This window comes from Panicum virgatum, chromosome 4N, assembly GCF_016808335.1.
Source record: "Panicum virgatum strain AP13 chromosome 4N, P.virgatum_v5, whole genome shotgun sequence".
NCBI lineage: Eukaryota > Viridiplantae > Streptophyta > Magnoliopsida > Poales > Poaceae > Panicum > Panicum virgatum.
In genome coordinates this window covers 49,604,867-49,616,694 of record NC_053148.1, presented here as the reverse complement: position 1 = coordinate 49,616,694, position 11,828 = coordinate 49,604,867, and the positions used below count along the sequence as shown (strand labels likewise).

General features: G+C 43.9%; 1 protein-coding gene across 1 annotated transcript; it reads left to right on the top strand.

Annotated features, from left to right (window-relative positions):
• Window positions 1–6,656: 6,656 nt before the first annotated feature.
• LOC120668845 (probable protein phosphatase 2C 60) lies at window positions 6,657–11,442 on the top strand. Its single transcript, XM_039948641.1, has 5 exons — window positions 6,657–7,168; window positions 7,900–8,326; window positions 8,463–8,830; window positions 9,697–9,933; window positions 10,750–11,442. The coding sequence occupies exons 2-5, from the start codon at window positions 8,008–8,010 to the stop codon at window positions 10,990–10,992; spliced, it is 1,167 nt and encodes a 388-aa protein (XP_039804575.1). The 5' UTR covers window positions 6,657–7,168; window positions 7,900–8,007; the 3' UTR covers window positions 10,993–11,442.
• The last annotated feature ends 386 nt before the right edge of the window (window positions 11,443–11,828 follow it).

Genomic DNA, 11,828 nt, shown 5'->3' with positions numbered 1-11,828 from the left:
CTCAATCTTCTCCGTTTCAAACCTTCGTACGCTTGATATCAGGATACTTTGGCAAAGAAGATTATTGCTGTGAATCATTTTTCACCGAGAATCATGCACAAAGTGTTAGAGATAATATATTCTTTGTATTCAGAGTACTACACGACTTGAGATCTTAGAAATAGATAAGAGATAGATTCCTAGATAGAGTTGTGTTGTATTTTAAACACAAGAACTCAAGTCGTGATTACTACTGACTCTTGTAAATCTGTTGGTCATTGCTTGGGCCTATATAACATGCACCCGTGGTATACCCAGGATCAGGTAACCACGTTCCATCTACTATTTCATGGTAATCAGAGCCATCCTTCCTAAACACATCTAGGTCATGGCATCCTCCTCCTCCGTCGCCCAAGCACCGCTGGGAGCTCCTGTCTCCGAGAAGCTGACGCGCGAGAACTTCCTCCTATGGAAGGCGCAGATCATGCCGGCAATCAGGGGTGCTCAGCTCGACAGCATCCTCGACGGCTCTTGTGCGGCACCAGCAAAAACCCTGGAGATCACCACAGATGACAAGAAAACAGCCACGATTGTCAACCCGGAGTATGAACGATGGATAGCCAAGGATCAGCAACTGCTATCCTACATCCTGAATTCCCTTACCACGGGAGTTCTGTCTCAGGTAGCTACACTAACATCTTCTGCATCGGTGTGGGCTGCACTTGAAGACATGTTCTCGGCACAATCTCGTGCAAGGGTCACCAATCTGTACATGCAATTAGTAAATTGCAAGAAAGGTGACATGAAGACCCCGGCGTACTTTGCAAAGATGAAGATGTATGGTGATGAATTGGCCGCAGCAGGCAGGCCGATAGGAGATCAAGAGATGGCTTCGTTCATCCTCAATGGTCTCGACATCGACTACAATCCCGTGGTGTCCTCTGTCCTGGCGCGGATAGAACCAATTTCCTTGAGCGAACTCTACGCTCAAATCATCGCCTATGACACCAGACTCGACATGCTGCAAGACAACTATCAATCCTCTGCAAACTCGGCTTCACGAGGACGTGGAGGCTACGGACGCGGCCGTGGTGGCAATCGCAGACGTGGACGTGGAGGATCTGGTCGTGGCATCGGTGGCCGCAACAACACCGGCAAGCAACCAAGCGGTAACAACTCCAAACCCCTCTGTCAAATCTGCTGCAAACCAAATCATGAAGCAGCAGAGTGTTGGCACCGCTATGATGAGGCCTATCAAGGCCAAGGAAGCTCCAAGACGGCAGGATCAGTTACCACCGGGTATGGGGTAGACACAAACTGGTACGTCGACAGTGGCGCAAGCGACCACATCACAGGCGACCTTGAGAAGCTCTCTGTTCGTGACAAGTACCACGGACAAGATCAAGTACACACTGCCAACGGGTCAGGTATGAAAATTAGCAGCATTGGTCATGCAATTTTACATACCCCGGGTAAAGACCTTCATCTACAAAATATTCTTCATGTCCCATCAGCAAGTAAAAGCCTAGCTTCTGTTCATCGACTTACTTTTGACAATAATGCCTTTATTGAATTCCATCCCAATCTTTTCTTGATTAAGGATCGAGCCACGAAGAAAATCATCCATCAAGGCAGATGTAAAGATGGTCTGTACCCCCTCGTCCAGCGTTCCTCAGGAGTCAAGTCGCAGAAGCAAGTCTTTGGTGTAATAAAACCGTCTGCATCAAGATGGCATAGTAGATTAGGTCATCCAGCTTTTTCTATAGTTGAGCGTGTCATTAAGAGTAATAATCTCCCGTGTGTTAGAGATCAAAACATTAATATAGTGTGTGATTCGTGTCTAAAGGCTAAGAGTCATCAGCTTCCCTATTCTATTTCAAATAGTATCTCTAAAGCTCCTTTAGATCTCATATATTCCGACGTATGGGGACCTGCTCTTACATCTGTTGGAAGGTACACCTATTACGTGAGTTTCATTGATGACTATAGCAAGTTTACATGGATATACTTGCTTAGAAAAAAATCTGATGTCTTCCAAGTTTTCCACAACTTTCAGAACCTTGTTGAAAGAAAGTTTAGTAGGAAGATCATCTCAATGCAAAGTGATTGGGGAGGGGAGTATGAAAAGCTGAACTCCTTCTTCCAAAAGATTGGGATATCCCATCGAGTATCATGTCCCCATGCTCATCAGCAAAACGGGGCCGCAGAAAGAAAACATCGTCATATCGTCGAAGTTGGCCTTGTCCTTCTTGCAAACGCATCTATGCCTCTCAAATTTTGGGATGAGGCGTTCTTAGCAGCTGTCTATCTTATTAATCTCCTTCCAAGCAAGGTAATTGATTTTGAAACTCCAACTCAACGCCTTCTTGATGAAACACCAAATTGTGCCTGCTGGCCTAACCTTAGGCCATATAACAATAGAAAACTAGCCTTTCGATCCACTAGATGCGTTTTTCTTGGCTACAGTCCTCTTCACAAAGGTTTCAAGTGTCTAGAACCTTCCACTGGACGTGTTTATATATCTAGAGATGTTGTTTTCGATGAAGAAGTCTTTCCCTTTGAGACTCTGCACCCAAACGCAGGAGCTAGACTTTGTAAAGATACTCTTCTCCTTCCTGATCATCTCCAAAATCCAGAACCTGGGGTTGAAAATTGTACTGATTCACATGCTTCTAATACCCGTGCTACTAATGATGAATCGCAGAATTTTTCTGGAGGTGATTTGGTGCAGGTAATAGAAGGCACAAAAGTCTCACAACCTCACCAGGACATAGATGATTTTGGTGATCCACCTGCGACATTCAGCGTGCGATCTGAAACTGATCAGCTGGGAGAACCTGCAGCACCATCAACAATCTCTGCTGACACGGGAACTCCTCAGCGTTCGCTGCGTGGGGGGGGGGGGGAGGTTCCACTCTGCACAGCTCGCCCTCGCCCTCTCCAATGCACTCTGCAGCGGCACCTACTACAGTGCCGACACCAACAGACTCTGTAGCGACACCAACAGAGGGCGCAGCGACACCAACAGAGGGCACATCTTCTGCATCTCCGTCGCCAGCCAGACCAAGGACACGGCTTCAAAATGGTATTATTAAACCTAAACAAATTACTGATGGTAGAATTCGCTGGTGCAATACGTTTGTAGCTGGTGAGCCAGGGAATCTTCAAGAAGCTTTTGGTAATCCCAAGTGGAAGCAAGCAATGCAAGAGGAATATGATGCTTTACTAAGAAATAAGACCTGGCATTTAGTACATCCGAGCAAAGGCAAGAACTTGATTGACTGCAAATGGGTGTACAAGGTCAAAAGAAAATCCGATGGCACTATTGATCGGTATAAGGCCAGATTGGTGGCCAAAGGGTTTAAGCAACGATATGGTATAGATTATGAAGACACATTTACTCCAGTGGTTAAGATTGCTACAATAAGATTGGTATTATCTATTGCTGTGACAAAAGGATGGTGCCTAAGACAACTAGATGTGCAGAACGCGTTCTTGCATGGTGTTCTGGAAGAAGAAGTTTATATGAGGCAGCCTCCTGGTTTTGAGAGCAAGAATTCACCAGATTTTGTATGCAAACTAGACAAAGCAATATATGGGTTGAAACAAGCTCCGAGGGCCTGGTACTCATTGATCTTGGTTTCAGATCGTCAAAATCAGATACATCCTTGTTTATCTATTCTAAAGGTGATGTGACAATTTTTATGCTTATATATGTTGATGATATAATTGTTACTAGTTCATCTATGGAAGCTGTCACAGCATTACTTCGAGATTTGAGACAAGATTTTGCTCTAAAGGATCTTGGAGATTTACACTACTTTCTTGGTATAGAAGTAACTAAAGAGAGAGATGGCATTTTACTGTCTCAAGAGAAGTATGCCTTGGATGTTCTCTCTCGAGTGGGCATGGCAAACTGTAAAATCTCTCCTACTCCCTTGTCAGCATCAGAGAAACTTTCCAAGCATGAGGGAGAATTCCTGAGTGAAGAAGATAGCACAAGGTATAGAAGTGTAGTTGGGGCTTTACAATACCTAACACTTACGAGACCGGATCTGGCTTTCTCGGTGAATAAAGTGTGTCAATTCTTGCATGCTCCAACAACGATTCACTGGTCAGCTGTCAAGAGAATATTAAGATATGTGAAAGGAACTCTGAATCTTGGGTTGAAAATTAAGAAGTCCAGTTCTACTCTTGTGAGTGCCTTCTCTGATGCCGATTGGGCAGGGAGCATAGATGATCGGCGTTCCACAGGAGGATTTGCTGTGTTTTATGGGGATAATCTTGTCTCATGGAGTGCAAGAAAACAAGCTACAGTGTCCAGATCAAGTACCGAGGCTGAGTACAAGTCAATGGCAAATGCTACAGCTGAAGTGATTTGGGTAGAATCGCTGTTAGATGAGCTTGGGATTGTTCTAAATCAGTCACCGTGTTTGTGGTGTGACAATCTCGGTGCTACCTATTTGTCAGCAAATCCAGTGTTCCATGCTAGAGCAAAACACATTGAAATAGATTTTCATTTTGTTAGAGAGCGAGTTGCCAAGAAACAGCTGCAAGTCAGACTTATTGGTTCAAAAGATCAACTCGCAGATGGATTCACCAAAGCTCTGTCGTCAATCAAGTTTGAGGATTTCAAAGGCAATCTGAATCTTGAAAAGAAGACAAGCTTAGATTGAGAGAGGCTGTTAGAGATAATATATTCTTTGTATTCAGAGTACTACACGACTTGAGATCTTAGAAATAGATAAGAGATAGATTCCTAGATAGAGTTGTGTTGTATTTTAAACACAAGAACTCAAGTCGTGATTACTACTGACTCTTGTAAATCTGTTGGTCATTGCTTGGGCCTATATAACATGCACCCGTGGTATACCCAGGATCAGGTAACCACGTTCCATCTACTCTTTCACAAAGAAGTTCCAGGCCAACAATGAGAATTTGTGTACTTGCTTTTGCTGGACGACCGATACTCTCATGGAAAATTCTCGTCAGAATCAAAGACCTTACTGAACCGCCAAAAAATGAATCTCTGGTACGGTATCCTAAAGAGAAAGGCCTGCACATGGCCACTCCCCTTAATCTTTTTTTTGTGCCATCTTATCTACTACTATCAATTTAAGAGTATTTATCAATTATGCACAAGACTTTCGAACATCAGCCAACGGCCACGGCGTATATGGTGCAGATCAAATCCTAGAGAAGATCATGAATATTGATACTTCCTCCCTTCTTAAATATGATGCTTTAGAACAGTAGTCTAACCTAATTAGCTTGTCCTAAACATCATATATATATTAAAAGTGGAGAGAGCAGCTCCAAAACTTCTCTTTTAACATTGACATTTGAGAGGCATAGACATTTTACTACCACAAGTACACATTTCAAGTTTCATGCCCAAGCAGAAAACAGTTGGTACAGCGATGTGTGTTCAATTTTCTTCTACTTGCCCTTCAATGCCGGTCATCCTGACGACCATTCTCCTTGAAATCTCGCGCCAGAATGGGAACTTGTACTGAATCGTAAAAAATAGGCAAACCTTTGCATTGTCTACCAACAGGAAGAGATGTCACTTAGTTACTCCCCCTTAGCTTTTATCAGACACTTGTTTAAGTACAACGCTTACATAGGTTGGCCATAAAAATCTTGCATACCTTTTTTAAGGGGTGGAAAAACACATGAACAAGGCAGCAAAGCACGACCTTTTATAGGAACAAATAAACAAGAGGCCCTGATGAAACCACCAAGCAGCTAAAGCAGAGTGTGAAAATGACATGCAGGCACAGGGCTACCTAACCCCTATTGACCTCTAGGCAAGTGAAGGCAGATTAATCGGTCATTGTTCATCTGCATTTGATATGATCCGGTCATGGTCAGTGTGAACACCTGAATAAAAGCCATGCAGTGAAGGACTATGTGCATCATGGCTGCAGTGGATACAAAGGTACCGGGTTGGTGTCATACGTACGTTACTATTATTAGGCATTTTGAACATGTTGTTATCTGTGCTTAACAGAGGCTTAAAAAGATGGATGTGGCCGGACACGCTCGTGAAGTTGTGTTTGGCAGATAAAGAGACGAATCCCACACTTTAGTGCTGATACCGGTCGATCGTCGTGTTCTCATTCCGGCCCAGCTGCTGAATTTTCAGAGTTGTGACGCAAAGATTCAGAATTCTGGCCGGTTGAGAACTGAACAATGGATATTCAGTTTGACAGTGAATTACGTAGTTGGTCAAAATCCAGGAGCTGGATGCTGTCAAGTTTGTGGCTTTTCGATTGAGCCGTATGTAGAAGCCGAGGATGACATTTGGACAGGTCGGTGGCGCTGCCGGGCAGAGTCATCAGCCAAGTGTGACCAGACCAAGTGCATCCACATGTGAACGCATTTACAAATCAGGTGGTCCGATAACAAATTTTTTTCTTATTCCTCTTGTGATTGAAGAGATATCACCGAGAGAGGGATCTTCTGGCTGTTTCATGAAGTAACGAACTCGACATCGAGTCTAACGAATTTCGTTCTGTTTTCAGAGAAAGAGCAACTAAGCTGAATGAACAGTCAGTGAGTTTGGTCAGATATTTTCAGCAGGTATAGTATAGGTTTTCCGTAGGGACTGATCCGTAATTAGAATCTCACCAGGGTTGCCAGCCTCAAATCCCTCTACCTTTTCTTTTCTTTTTTTTTGTCTTCTCATAAGTCATCACACGTCATCTACCCTGTCTGTTGCAACGGGCCACACCACACACCTCGCCTTGGCGCCATTCCCACCGCTCCGCCGCCACTCGCTGCATCCATCGCCCGCCGCCACGAGGCCCCACCCGCCGCCGGTGATCCGCCCGTTAGCCTTCGCCGCCCGTCGTCCCCGGCTCCGGTCGGTCGCGCAGCGCAGTCTCTCACTCTCACTCTCACCCCCACCCCCACCCCCCGCGTCGCCTCGTGGGTTGGGTCGGGTCGGGCGGGAAGGAACCACCCGACCCGTTTGGGCGGCTGCTCCAGCCTCCAGCTTCTTTTCCCCTTTTCTGTCGCGACTGCTACCCCTTGGTCCAGACCGAGAGAGGGTGAGACGAGAGAGAGGCAGAGAGGAGGAGCAGCGTCGCGACGCCCGAATCGCCGATTCGATCGAGACCCCTCGCCCTTACTCGCTGAATCCCAGCCCGAGCCCGCCAATTGGGCGCCCCCCGCCCCCGCACAGGTGCGATTTTGTTTCCGGCCACTTTTTTTGTTCTTCCCCGCGTCCCCCACCTCTTGGACTCTCGCGCGCCCCTGGATTGGGGCCTCGCTTCATCCGAATCAGCGAGTTTAGCCAGTTGTTTCTCGGCGTTTCAGTGTTGTGTTGCCGTTCCATTTTTTTTTGTGTGTGTGTTTGTTTGTTCGGTCTAGGAAATTGCGTGCTTTCGAGAATTGATGGGTTGCTTGCACTCCTATGTGGGAAGTGCTGCGCAGGATATAGGATTTTCGGGGAAATTAATATGTGAATTATGGTGTCTCGGTTAGCTCCTGTTTGATGACACCGTTGATCTGGGTATTGGTTTTGTTTGTCATTTACTACATGCCTATCGTTTGTTTGGTTCATCCGTTAGAAGAAGTACTAAAAAAATTCTGCATTTATCACTAGATTTCAGTGTTTGTAAGCCAAATACTAGCTTTGGACAGTTGTTCAGAGGGCACGTGATGTTTATTTCCACTTCTGGTGTAGTAATACTAAGGAGGAGATTTATGAACCACGAGAGTTTTTGGTGAGCAGTTATCCCAACACTGATATGATATCTTTGATGTTATTGCTTACTGATATGAAAGAAAAGAAATAGTGATCAAAAGGTGCTGTTATCCTTTAACCTATGCAGAGGTTTCAAGTTAATGGGCTTCTGAGAATTGTCCGTAAGCTTTAGCTATGTTTGGCTCATTTCTAGTTTTTTTTTCCAGGACTAAGGGAAGAACAACATTGGCGTGCTGAGAAGTCCAGCTGCACTTCTTTTGGACCACAGATGAAGCGAACTCGAAGGCGTATGTGGGAGGGATGACTGATGAGGGATGCTAGTGACATTGATGAACTTGTTGCGGGCGTGCTGGCGACCGTCATCGAACCGGCATGCCCGAACAGGCTCAGATGCGGCCGGTAGGCAGGATGGACTTCTATGGTACAAGGATACCGGGCAGCATGTCAATGGGGAATTCTCCATGGCTGTTGTCCAAGCCAATAACTTACTTGAGGACCAGTGTCAGATTGAGTCAGGTCCATTGAGCTTTCTAGATTCTGGACCATATGGCACTTTCGTTGGCGTTTACGATGGACATGGTGGTCCAGAGACGGCTTGCTACATCAATGATCATCTCTTCCAGAATCTGAAAAGTAACTTGCTAACCTTGTAATACCATGCCTTAGCATTATTTTCATTTCTTCACGTTATATCAGCACTATGTTTACATTTCCCTCTTAAAGGGAGCAATCCAGTGACTAATCCATTCTTTCATGGATCGTGTTGCAGGGTTTGCATCTGAGCAGAATTCAATGTCTGCTGATGTCCTGAAGAAAGCATACGAAGCTACAGAAGATGGATTCTTCTCTGTTGTTACCAAACAGTGGCCTATAAAGCCTCAGATAGCGGCTGTGGGCTCATGCTGCCTTGTCGGTGTAATTTGTGGTGGCGTGCTTTATGTTGCCAACGTTGGGGATTCCCGTGTTGTTTTAGGAAGACATGTTAAGGCCACTGGAGAAGTTTTGGCTGTCCAACTGTCAGCAGAGCATAACGTAAGTATTGAGTCAGTGAGAAAGGAACTGCAGTCAATGCACCCGAATGATAGGCATATTGTTGTTCTCAAGCACAATGTTTGGCGTGTAAAAGGACTAATTCAGGTATGTTCTCTGTAACTGAAACATTTGTGGCTTTCAGGTTTCATTACGGTTGCTCATTTCATAGGGCAATAGATGCACCGGTAGTTTTTGTGGCCTTGTGAACGTGTTAGCTTGTTTGGTAAGTGCGCTAGCTGTGCCCATGCCAACTTGCGTTCAAGCTCAGTTCAATGGAGGTTTTTCCCTATTAATTGATCATATGGCTTCAGTGCCATATATTTAGATTTAGAGTTTCTTCCTGGAACTATATCCATTCTCCTTATCAGCTAATCATGTTTACTAAATGAGACCCTTCTTGTACGTCTTTGGATGACGAAAGCAAGTAGTTATTGGTGGCACTAGCAATGCAACAGAAATAATTTTATACTCATTTATGCAAGATACTGCTTTTGTTACGAAAGATCGCCTCACCATTCCCATTCCTCATTAGCGGGGAGCTTAAGAATTGGATTTACGCTGTTTTTTTAATGCACTGTAAGAGCCTGAAGCATGTATAATCATAAGGATCATTAAGTTTCTCCTCATCAGTTAGTACTACTATCAAAGTATTGTAGCGGATAACATTTTCATTTAGGATTATTCATCAGTTTGCTTAACTTTTTATTACTGAAATAATATTTTGATATTAGTCACCCTTAACCTCCACTCTCCGCACTTGTTTGGGTTGGAGTTTAATGGCCTGCCAATCTACTCTCTGAAGGGCTTGAGTCTAATCCCCAACCATCCTGTGACATACCCATACGGTCTTACTATGCTAAGCTGCTCAGATAGATGATAAGCTTTTTTGTTTGAGTAACAACTAACATATTTGACAATACTTCCTACATTGTCATATTTGTCAATTGTTGACTTTCTATTGTATGTTGCAGGTCTGCAGATCAATTGGTGATGCTTATCTGAAAAAGCAAGAGTTCAACAGGGAACCTCTATATGCGAAATTTCGCCTCCGTGAACCTTTTCACAAGCCTATACTAAGTTCGGAACCGTCAATCAGTGTGCAACCACTACAACCACACGATCAGTTTCTCATATTTGCATCTGATGGCCTTTGGGAGCACTTAACCAACCAAGAGGCTGTTGATATTGTTTGCAGTAGCCCTCGCAGCGTAAGTTACTCTTTTCTGTGTATATGAGCTAACATCACAAGCATACAGTAGTTGACATTCTACTGCTAGCATGTGCAACCTCATATGTCTGGTATTTGAGATCTAGTTATTCTAACCATGAATAAAAAAATCTAAACATGTTATAAATTACTGTATTTATGTTCCAACAAACTCAAGATATTAACCTGTTACTACCGTCCACTGTTGTGACTTGTGACATGGACCACGTGCTCATCACATGGTGAATTTGCCAAGTGCAGAATTAGCTTACACTACTGCAGTGTTGCATCCTTGCAAAGGAATGAGGGAGTAACCTGCAAATAGCTTTGATTTACAATAATAATAAATATGATCCCCGGGCACTTTGCATGTGTACCTTTTTCATTTGTTTGAAATTGCATATAAACAAAACATAGGGATCTCATTATTCACAAAATAATGATCCACAACTGTTGCATGCACAGTAGAAAATCAACATAGTGGGTTGAAGTTCTCATTCCTATCCTGGAAGCATAGAATCATTCTTTTTTATTTTCACCATGTTTAGACGATGGAAAATGTATATGTGCTTAAATCTTCTTAATTATAAAAGGCTCTGCAGGTGATGATGCAGCGAATTCTGATTTTCTTTTAACTCCTAAGTGAATAAATCACGAGTGTTTCTTTATGAATATTATTGTAAGAAAATCTCAGTACATGTACATAGTGCTCTTAGCCAAACAAAAGATAGCTTAAATATACGAAGGTAGCTGACCACTAAGTGGAGCGATGATTGCGTCGTCTGAGGATGATTCATGTCTATATTTGATCTTTCAGGGCTGTGCTAGGAAGTTGATAAGAGCAGCACTGCAAGAAGCAGCCAAGAAAAGAGAGATGAGGTACTCAGACCTCAAGAAGATTGATCGGGGTGTTCGCCGCCACTTCCACGACGACATAACAGTCATTGTAGTGTTCCTTGACTCCAGCCTCGTAAGTAGGGCAAGCACGAACCGAGGTCCCGCTCTTTCCCTGCGAGGCGGGGGTGCCAGCATGCGCAGCAACACGCTCACACCACCGTAACTAGAGGGACGGAGATGACGCACCTTTCTGAAGAAGGTTGTTTTTCTATGTGTTGAATGTGTTATGTATGTATCGGCCAAGACCACGCATCCCCTCAATGGTGTAAAGAAAGAGGAGACGCACATAAGCTCCTATCCCGGTGCCCGTTAATCCCATCACAGTAGTGTATGTGTCAAGGTTGGTTCAATTCAATAGGTTCTGAGTTGTTCTGATGATGCTCCGCGAAATCTTCCTCCTGGAAAAGGCAAGTGTGTTCATTCCAGTGGTCGAATTAACCTAGTGCATATATGATATATGAAATAATAATAAGCAGCCAAAAGGAGAGGAGTAACTTGTTTAACTGGTGGTGTCAAGTGTATGTATGCTTTGTATGTATACTGTATTGACTTGCTGAATCTAAGCTGTTGTCTGTTGACCACTGGTGAAGTGAAATTGCTGATGTCATCTTGATGGCTGGTTGTTCCTAGTAATGCTTGCTGTTTAGACTGCTACATTTGAAGGTTCGCTGCTCCCCTTGCTATGAAGTGCTTATGCTTGTAAAACAGAAACTGGTTCTCATCGATTGTGCTGAGATTGCATTGATCTTTTATTCTTCAAAGTAACTGCTGTTTGGTTTCAGAAGGCGACATGGCCGAGACACTATTTTGACCATTGTAGCATTAAAGCATTAAAATATAGCAAACATGTAATGTTTGAAAAACTACCTTTTTGTTTGACGGGCCTGTACCATTTTCAAAAGTAGAATTTCAAACTTTTATAGAGATATTGATGGTCAAAACGATACTGTAGTAATTTGAAGAGCAGCTGGTTTCTTCCTGGTTTTCGCCGGGCCGGCA